The 10,512-nt window shown below is 35.1% G+C and overlaps 1 protein-coding gene and 2 pseudogenes across 1 annotated transcript; 2 read left to right on the top strand and 1 right to left on the bottom strand.

The window, feature by feature from the left end:
• The first annotated feature begins 1,923 nt into the window (after positions 1 to 1,923).
• On the top strand, positions 1,924 to 5,836 carry LOC121800604 (annotated as a pseudogene).
• A 1,751-nt stretch (positions 5,837 to 7,587) lies between these two features.
• LOC121800603 (uncharacterized protein DDB_G0279979-like) lies at positions 7,588 to 8,072 on the top strand. Its single transcript, XM_042200138.1, has 2 exons — positions 7,588 to 7,692; positions 7,782 to 8,072. The coding sequence occupies exons 1-2, from the start codon at positions 7,588 to 7,590 to the stop codon at positions 8,070 to 8,072; spliced, it is 396 nt and encodes a 131-aa protein (XP_042056072.1).
• Positions 8,073 to 8,859: 787 nt separating this feature from the next.
• On the bottom strand, positions 8,860 to 10,512 carry LOC121800602 (annotated as a pseudogene).

Below are 10,512 nucleotides of genomic sequence, written 5' to 3'. Positions count from 1 at the left end.
TTAGGTGATATTCGGGTTTCTACTTTTAAGCCTCCAAAGTTGTCATAAATGCTGATGTTGATGAAGTCAAACAGTTTAGAAGGAGGTAGCTACTTTTAAGGACTAGATTTATTACTTATCAAATATGATTTTACTTGGTTTAGGATAAAAGATGATATCAGATTTGTTAACCTTGCTCCTGTTAATCAAGAGGGACAGAGGATTGGAGGGGAATTTGATGATCTCCAGTTGAAGTCCCTTGAGGATTTGTCTTGCTTAGAGGTATTGAATGATTATTAGATTTTTAAGCTCAATATTGATTTCGCTTCTTGAATTTTATTTTTAAAATTTAAACAGTTTTTTTCTGGATGTGATATACACGAAGGGTCATTTTGGGTTTTTGAGAGGATTGAGTCAGTTGAGTGCCATTATGGTCAGTGGTATTATTTGGCTTGCAAGACATGTATGAAGAAGGTTAGACAAGTGGACAATAAGTATAACTGTACATGGTGTCACAAAACCCATTCTTATGCAATTAAAAGGCTTGACACTCATATTTGGATTTATTTATATACGTATATATGTATTGTATTCAGCAGTTTACTTAAGCAAGTAATATCAATATTGTTGTCTTTTGTAGGTTCAGGTTTGTTGTTAATGTTGTTGATCACACCAGCAATGCTTCTTTGTTGTTGTGGGATAGGGAAGGCATCTAGTTATTAGGAAGAAATGTGGATGACTTAGTAGGAGATGGTGCTTAGGTTTGTCTTTTTAAATTCTGCAATAGTATTAATGTATATTCTGTTTTTGCATGCCTTTCCTATCAATTCTGTCCCTACTCAGATTGAAGAAACTGTTGTTGGTCAGAATGTTTTGTTCAAGCTTCAGTTGAAAAATCATATTGAGTATTATAGGAGCTACCCATTTACTGTCAACAAAGTGTGCACTATACCTGAGGTCGTTAGCAAGTATATTCCTAAGGACTTGGATGAATAAATTTTTGAACCTAATGTGAAGTTATCTGATCATCTTTTTGGAAATGACCTTGCTGAGGTATATATATTACTTATTTCATATTTTATATTAATATTTCTTAGTGCAAAAAATGACATTTCATTTAATTTTAGGTTTCTCATAAATCACATAATTTGTTTACTCTTGTGAATGAGAATTTGAATGATTGGTGTGTCGAAAGATCTGAATTTCCTTTTGGAGCTGATGTTGATGAAGTATTTTAATTTAGTGTTTGGGATTTTACTTTTTTCATAATTTGCAATTGTTTTAACTGTTTACTAACTTAATTTCAATATATTTATAGGTTTCTCAGAATGTTTTTCTTACTCCTGATCTCTCAACTGCTACTAATGGGAAAGGGAAGGAATGGGCTGCTGAAGCCTCTGTGAAAAGGTGCCTGGAATTGGAATTTGGACACTGTGATGATGGCGATGATGTTAATGGTGTTCAACTAAAAAAGAAAGAGAAACTTGGTGGTGTTAATGGCGTGGTGTTAATGGCTTTTGAGGGAAGTCAGTAGTGGAGTTTTGGTATTTTGCTTACTTATCTTATGTTTTTTGGAAGAATATGAACAATTTTTTATGTTGTGTTATCATTTTGGATTATTATTAAGGTTTTTTAATGTTTTCAGTCATTCCCCACATGTATTTCGTTTGCATGGACAAAATTACCACTTAATGGGTAGTTTATTGCCAGAAGATGGTTGCCCTCTGAAGTTTGCCCAACTATACATTTATGATACCGAAAATGAGATCAACAATAGAATACAAGCTGTGAGGTATTTTTATTTTTTTATTTAGAAAAAATGAATAAGCTATTTAGTTTGAATTTTTCTTCATTTGTTTTGAATTAAATATAATTTTACAGGGGAAAGGATGATGTTAATAATCTTCATTCAGAAATAGTGTTTGATCTACAAAAAAATGCTGGATGAAGAAAATGTTTTGGTCAAAACGTTCCAAATGGTCAAAAAAGAAAATTAATCAAGAAAACCACCCGAATGTTAGTTTAAGGTTGCTTGGCAAGAGAGGTAGGAATGGCAGGACTTATAACCTAGCTACTGTTTCTGAGATCGTTGTTCTTGTGGTTGGTGATTTTGATGAAGCCTTGGGTGATCGGGATATTATTGTTGAAAAAAGATATGGTCGATTGCAGCGTATTAATGAACTACATCCTTCTTATCTTGCACTACAGTATCCTTTGCTTTTCGCTTACGGCGATGATCAATATAGTGAAAAGATTGGTTTGTCAGGTTCTGACACTTCTTCAGGCAATAGAAAGAGAGTTAGCCCAAATGAATTTTTTGCATACCGATTGCATGATAGGTTGAATGAGTGTTCTGCTATTTTGTATTCTCGACGGTTATTCCAACAATTTGTTGTCAATGCTTATACTATGGTTGAGACTGGTCGTCTACTATTAGTGAGAACCCAACAGAAAAGGTTGAGTGCTGAGATGTATAGTGGTCTGGCGGAGGTTGTACTACGAGGTGATATAGATGGTTCTATGCATGGTAAACGAATCATTTTGCCTTCCAGTTTTGTTGGTGGTGCAAGATATATGATCAAGAATTACCAAGATGCCATGGCTATTTGTAGATGGATTGGTTATCCATCTCTGTTTATTACCTTTACGTGTAATCCAAAGTGGCCAGAAATTATTAGATTTCTTTCTGTTAAGGGTCTAAAATCAGATAATCATCATGATATTGTATATAGGATGTTTAAAGTTAAGTTGGATGGTTTTATAAGAGATATTAAAACCAAAAAAATCTTTGGAGCTGTGAAAGCAGGTTTGATAACATTCATTAATAATTTTTTTGTATGATTTTTTAAGTTTATTAAAAAATTTTGATAAATGTTTTGTTTAAACTTTTTGCAGTGGTGTACACTGTTGAGTTTCAGAAGCGTGGATTGTCTCATTCCCACATTTTTCTTTTCTTAAGCAATGAGGATAAACAGCCTCGGCCCCAACGTATTGATGAGATTATTTCTGCTGAGATTCCTGATCCAGTAAATGATCCTGGCTATTATAAGAATGTTAAGGAGTATATGATGCATGGATCATGTGGTGGTGTTCGAAAATCTTCTCCTTGCATGCATAATGGAAGTTGTTCAAAATACTTTCCAAAAAAATTTGTTCATGCCACGATGTTCAACGATGAGGGTTATCATGTTTACAGACGTAGAGATAGTGGTCGTGTTATTGTGAAGGATGGGGTGCCCCTGGATAATATATACATTGTTCCACACAATCGTGCTCTACTTATGAAATATGGTGGTCACGTTAATGTCGAGTGGTGCAATCAGTCCCAATCCATTAAGTATTTATTTAAGTACATAAATAAAGGCCATGATCGTGTGACTACATCTTTTTTCCAAACCGGTGCAGATGCTTCTGATCAAATAATGGATGAAATTAGTTTGTACTATGATTGTAGATACATTTCGTCATGTGAAGCTGCTTGGAGAATTTTGGGGTTTGAGATTCAGTATAAAGATCTCTCCGTTGAAAGACTAAGTTTTCACCTTCCGAATTAGCAGAGTGTTATTTTTTATGAGAGATAGAGTTTGGATAATGTTTTGAATCGAAATACAATTCATCAGAGCAAGTTTTTGGGTTGGATGGATGCAAACAAGATTTATTCAGAAGGTCGTGATCTCACTTATGGTGAATTTCCTGCCAAATTTGTTTGGAAAACCGATCATTGGCAACCTAGAAAGCAACGTTTCTCCATTGGGAGGTTGTTTTATGTCGCTCCTGGTTCTGGTGATATAAGATGTTTGTTAAATATTGTTAAAGGAGCTACGTCATATGAAGACATTAGATGTGTGAATGGTGTTCAGTATGATACCTTCCGAGATGCATGTTTTGCTTTAGGGTTGTTGGACGATGATAAAGAATATGTTGATGGCATTATTGAGGTATCGTTTTGGTCTTCTGCGCATTCCATAAGATTTCTTTTTGTTAGTCTGTTGACGTCACAATCTATTTCAAAACCGAATTTTGTTTAGCGAAGTTGTTGGAAGTATTTATCTGAAGATGTTTTGTATAATCAACGAAAATTGAGAAGTCATCCAGGTAACTATTATTTTCACGGTGATGCTTATTGTAATTTTTTTGTTTTAAATATTTTTGTTTAGTAAAATAAAAAATTATATTTTGTTGTAGTGTTGATGCTGAGTGATGAGGATGTCCAAAATTTTGCTTTAGCGGAGATTGAGAAGTTGTTGTTAAATGTTGGGAAAAGTTTGCTTGATTTCCAAGGTATGCCTTATCCAAAATCTGAGTTTTTTGAAACATTTGAAAATATATTGATTAGCGATGAGTTGTGTTATGATCATGAAGCTTTGGGAAGAGAACATTTGGACTTTCTTTCCAAGTTTACCGATGAACAACTTCATGTTCATGATACTATTATGCCATCTATTTACTCAAATGGTGGATGAATGCTTTTTGTCTATGGTTATGGATGCACTGGTAAAACTTTCATTTGGAGGTCTTTGTTAGCCGGGATTCGTTCGAGGGGTGAAATTGTTTTAAATGTGGCATCCAGTGGCATAGCTTCTTTGTTGTTGCCTGGAGGTAGAACAATCTATTCTCGCTTTAAGATTCCCATAAATGTTGATGAAGATTCCACGTGCAACATAAAACATGGGAGTGCGCTTGCTGAACTTATTGTTAGAGCTATGCTTATCATATGGGATGAAGCTTCGATGATTCATAAACATTGCATTGAAGCTGTGGATAGGACTTTTAGAGATATCATGCGTGTATGCGATGAGAGTAGTATGCAGAAACAATTTGGTGGGAAAACTATTATTTTTGGTGGTGACTGGTGACTTTCGACAAATCTTGCCTGTTGTTCCTAAAGGTAGTAGGCAAGATGTTGTGAATGTTGTTATTAACTCTTCTTACCTCTGGAAGAATTGTACGGTTCTGATGCTTACAAAAAATATGACACTGTTGAGTGCCGCATCTTGTGATGAAGCAGAACGTTTGAAGGAATTTTCTTCTTGGGTTGCTTCAGTTGGAGATGGCGTTCTTGGTGGTTCAAATGATGGTGAAGTGACTATTGGTCTTCCTTCTGACATTGTATTGTCTAATTCTGGTGATTCTTTGAAAATAATTGTTTTGAAGATATATCCAGGTTATATGAATCATGAAGAGTTGAGTGATTGCTTGCATGATCGTGTTATACTTGCCCCTACGTTGGAGATTGTTGACAAGGTTAATCAATTCATGATGTCGTTGGATCAGTCTGAAGGTCGCTTTTATTTGAGCTCTGATAGTATTGCCAACTCAGATTCGACATCGGGTGGTTTAGCTGAGTTACATTCTGTTTAGTTTTTGAATAACTTGAAGTATTCAGGTACACCAAATCATGGATTGTTGCTGAAAGTTGGTACTCCTATGATGCTGCTAAGGAATAGATCACTCGAATGGATTATGTAATGGCACAAGATTGCTAATTACACGATTGGGTGATTATGTTTTGGAGGCACAAGTGTTGGATGGCCATAATGTTGGGCATAAAGTTTTTATCCCTCGAATGTCTTTGATCCCCTCTGATCCAAGGTTGCCATTCAAATTTCAACGACGACAATTTCCTTTGGTTGTGTCGTATGCAATGACTATTAACAAAAGTCAAGGTCAATCTTTGGTTCATGTTGGGTTATTCTTACGAAAACCAGTCTTCAGTCATAGACAGTTGTATGTTGCTATATCTAGAGTTACGAGTCGTGCAGGTCTGAAGATTTTGGTTTGTAAACATAAGGATGATGATAGTAGGGGTGATTCGACTGTAAATATTGTTTACAAAGAGGTTTTCCAAAACTTATGAACTATTGGTGCTTTGTAGATCATATTTTGGTGAGATGTTTATTTTGTTCCTTTTATTCTGTTATTACTATTTTTGCCTTTATTTGCATATGTTTTATTTCCTTTCTTTTTCTATTCTATATTTATTTTTACTATTAATTGTTTATTATAACTAACTCATACTCTTTTATCTTTATTTACACATAATTTAAAATTTTTATGTCTCGTACATAACACAGGTGTTGACACTAGTCAGGTAAACAACAATTATTCGGAGAAGGGAAAATTTTTACTGTACTACATAAATAAATATTGCCAACTTTGCTGCAAATCAAATCTACGCTTAACTATGTAAGATCCGATAAAGTAATTATAGACCATAATATTTAAACCGGATAATAATTTATTTTTAGTATCGTTCGAAAAATAAAATTCTCTTAAATCTTTTGCGTTTTGTTAATAAAATTAATGCCGTGTGCTGGTTAGTAAATGTCTGGCTTCCAAGTTCCAACCTGTTACTGTTAAGACTACTAATAATCCAAATTAGATGCTACTTATGCATTTTGGAAAGTGATAAAATGCAAACTCTATATATTGTACAAACTTCAAATTATGATCTGAACCGTTAGAAAATGTCAATAGATGACAAAATTATAGCAACAAAAAATGTCTAACACAATTTCAACACAGCATAAACCGTTGATATTGTGTTACATTTTTTGTTGCTACTCCCTCCGTATTAAAAAATAGAAACATTTGAAACGGCACGGGCTTTAATGCAAATTGGTAAAGTAAGAGAGAAGAAAAGAAAAATGAGTAAAGCAAGAGAGGGGAAGAGAAAAAGTTGTGAAAATAGAGTTAGTGGATTGTTGAGTCCATATCCTAAAATAGAATGATTTTAAAGTTTCCAGTTTTAAGGAACGGCCCAAAATGGAAATGGTTGTTATTTTTAAAAAATAGAGGGAGTATTATTTTATCATTTGTTAACATTTTCTAATTGTCCAGATCATAGTTTGAAGTTTGTACCATATTTAAAATTTGCATTTGATTATATCCCCATTATTATTTGAATTATTCGGCCGTAAACATATCACTATTAAGTGGAAGCCAGGAAATTAAAAAAATAGACACATTACATTCTCCATTTACACAATTATTACAGACTAATCTGAATAGGATCAAAACCTATGGTCTCAAATAAACTTGCAAACAAGGAGAAGTAATTAGAAAATATCCTTCGTCTAAAAAAATCTAGAAATTATCAACCACTCGAATACAATGAAGATCCTATATAAAAAACCAATTATTTAATTTTTTTCATGCTCAAAAGTCAAAACATAGCATACACTACGTACAAAACATGCGAAATAATCTAAGAAAATGAGCTCATTTACGTCGTGTACAAGGATATCATAGTATTTCAAGATGGAAACTAAAACATAAACATGAAATTCTTGTTCAGAAGAAAAAGGATACAAGGGATATTTGTCTTGTAACGGTCATAACTAACCTGTAAAGAAGTCGAAGAATATGCCAACTGCCAACTAAATTTAAGGTGTGGTGTGGCTCCCAACGATAATAATAAGGTCAACACTAACAGGCAGGCATGTCCGGATAGCCTCTACATAATCCCTTCATATCAGAAAAGAGGAGAGAGAAACGAAAGGCCTATTCTTGATACAGAAAAACCTCTGTGAAATTTCCGATCATCCGTTGTCTCTAAACTCGCTCGCCTAGCATATCATGGGAGGCTGTGCGAGTAAACCTAAGGACATGGGCAATAGGAAGATGCCTTCTCCCGCTATCAGGAAGCCACACGCCCCGCCTGAGGTGCCTGTTGAGTTGCCTGAGGCTGCAGCAGCAGAGACAGTGCCACAGGTCGGTGTTTAAACCTTTTTGTTCCATTTTTTATATCAACAAATGAAATGAGTTAATTGATGTGTCCCTTTTTCGATGGATTGTTTCAGGAGAAGAAAGATGGGGATGAGAACAAGGAAACTACTACTTTGGTAGATGTCTGTGAACCAGCTCCGAAGATGGAACTGGAAACAACTGAGGTGAAACCAGTGGAGGAGGAAGGTGTTCCAGTTGAGGTAAAGCCAAAGGACGAGAAAAAAGAGGTATCAGAAACGGTAGAAGAAAAGGAGGCAGCAGAAACTGTTGAAGTAAAGGAGGTAGATGGAATAGAAGCACCCAAGGACAAGAAAGAGGAAGCACAAACTCATGTCGTGCCAAAGGAGGATAAGAAAGAAGAATAGAAAGAAGCATAATGTAGTACTATCAAGAACCGCAAGTCGGTGTTTAAACCTATTCATTCTATGAAGTGAAATAAATTTTCTATTTTTCATTTCGTGTTCCTTCCTTATTAAATGTGATTATTAAAGGCAAAAGATGCTACATTATCAGAAAATCCTAATCTAGATAACAGTGAACAAACACTAAAGCCCTACGAGTTAAGTGCAAGATCTTGCACTTAAATAGCATTTTTATCCATATCCATAATTACATAATATATCAAACTTATAATATTCCGAGCAGCCAAGAGTAGGGCCAACGCTGTTAGAGAACATGAGAAATTAGACTTAGAATATAAAGGATTCTACATGGTATGCATAGATGAGACGATCATTACCCAGATCAATGTGGGGCAAGAAATAGGGCATAAAAACACTGAACTCCATTTCCTTTCAGATTAGAAATTTCCTTACAGCATTTTACTTTTAAGTCAAAATACAGTTTGGTCTGATTTGATTTAGAGTTTAAACCAAAACTGTTTAGTTCAGTCCAAATTCATTAGGATATCATTTCAAGCACAGTTTTCCCAGAATGACACAATATCAGATAACTCGTATAGCACAATAAATGTGTATTCTATAACCAAAAATTGAAAACACAAAGGAATCCAGCGTAACTACCACTACTACAAGCACAAACCAAACAAGAACTGATAAAGAAATTCGCATAATGCCTACTAGGACTCCCAAAATGGGAGTGGCTAGAAATTAAGAATATGTCAAAAACTAAAATCACTGAAACACAATTCACCTAATTCTCCTCCACAGCAATGGCCCCCTTCTCACTCACATAGATTCCATCAAGGAACTTTCGGATATCCTTGTTCTTCACATGGCATCTCTGTCCCAATGAATACTAGCATAAGTATAGTTGTCAGACAACATGCAACACAAAAGTAAGATGTAAAAATTGGCTAGTTCTTAGTCATATTTAGTTATTTGTGCAGATAGTAATCTCACACATAACATACAAACACATAATCAGAGAGCTATATTTACCTGGTTGATCAAAGCACATGATCTAGACACGAGCTCGATGTCATTGCCCTACAAAATAAGTTCATCCTTGACCTTCTCAGACCGCACAATGGAAACCCCATCAAGCATATCAAAAAGAAGTTGGAGGTTCGCGTCGTCGGTTTATGGTTTCATGGTTTGATAAATGGGATTGGCTTGAATATAGTATGGATGAAGATGTTGCATTTTGTTTTGTTTGCTACTTGTTCAAGAATGAAGTTGGACTTAATGCAGGGGGAGATGCATTTGTGAATAAAGGATTTAAGTCGTGGAATAAGCCGGAACGATTTATAAAACATATTGGTGGAGTTAGAAGTGCTCATAATCTTGCTTATGAGAAATATGTAAACTTGAGGGATGGCAAAAAGAAATCGATTCTAGTTTCTTTAGATAATGTCAGTGATGTGATTAACAAAGAATATAATGTTCGCTTCAAGGCTTCAATTTCTTGTTTACGTTACCTATTGGGACAAGGCATGGCATTTCGTGGTCACAGGGAATGTGAAGATTCCCTTAATAGGGGAAATTTTATTGAACTTTTAAAATGGTTGAAGGCACATAATGAAGTTATTTCAAAAGTGACTTTGGAAAATGCCCCTGGAAATTGTCAATTGATATCTCCAACTATTCAAAAAGACATCATCAATTGTTGTGCTAGAGAAACAATGAAGAGAATTGTGGATGATCTTGGTGATGACTACTTTGCTATATTAGCAGATGAATCAATTGTTGTGCTAGAGAAACAATGAAGAGAATTGTGGATGATCTTGGTGATGACTACTTTGCTATATTAGCAGATGAATCTAGTGATGTGTCCCAAAAGGAACAATTGGCTCTTTGTTTGCGCTATGTTGAAAAGAAAATGGGAAAGGTAGTTGAACGATTCATTGGTCTTGTTCATGTTGGTGATACTACATCTTTGTCTCTTAGAAGTGCAATTATGACTTTACTTGTTGAACATTCATTAAGCCCATCCAAGATTCGAGGGCAAGGATATGATGGAGCTAGTAACATGAAGGGTGAAATACATGGACTCAAGACTTTGATCATGAAAGATACTCCAAGCGTTTACTACGTACATTGCTTTGCCCACCAACTTCAACTAACATTGGTAGCCATTTCAAAAAAGAACGATGATTGCTTTTAGTATTAGTTTTTATTTTTGGTATGTTATATAACGATTTATCATATGACTCGTACCCCCGAATATAAATTCCTGGATCCGCCGCTGATAAGTGGTGAGCTGGAAATCGAGGTTGAGATGTTTGAAATTGCGGGAGAGTTTTCCCCTGGGGCTGGGTCCTTCGACCTCGATCGCTTTGGCTTTCACCTTAACCTTCACGCCGTCGGGGATATCCATGGAGTCAGATGAAAGTATTGTCTTCAT

This window comes from Salvia splendens, chromosome 4 (assembly GCF_004379255.2).
Source record: "Salvia splendens isolate huo1 chromosome 4, SspV2, whole genome shotgun sequence".
Taxonomy (NCBI): domain Eukaryota; kingdom Viridiplantae; phylum Streptophyta; class Magnoliopsida; order Lamiales; family Lamiaceae; genus Salvia; species Salvia splendens.
This window is presented reverse-complemented; position numbering and strand designations above follow the sequence as displayed.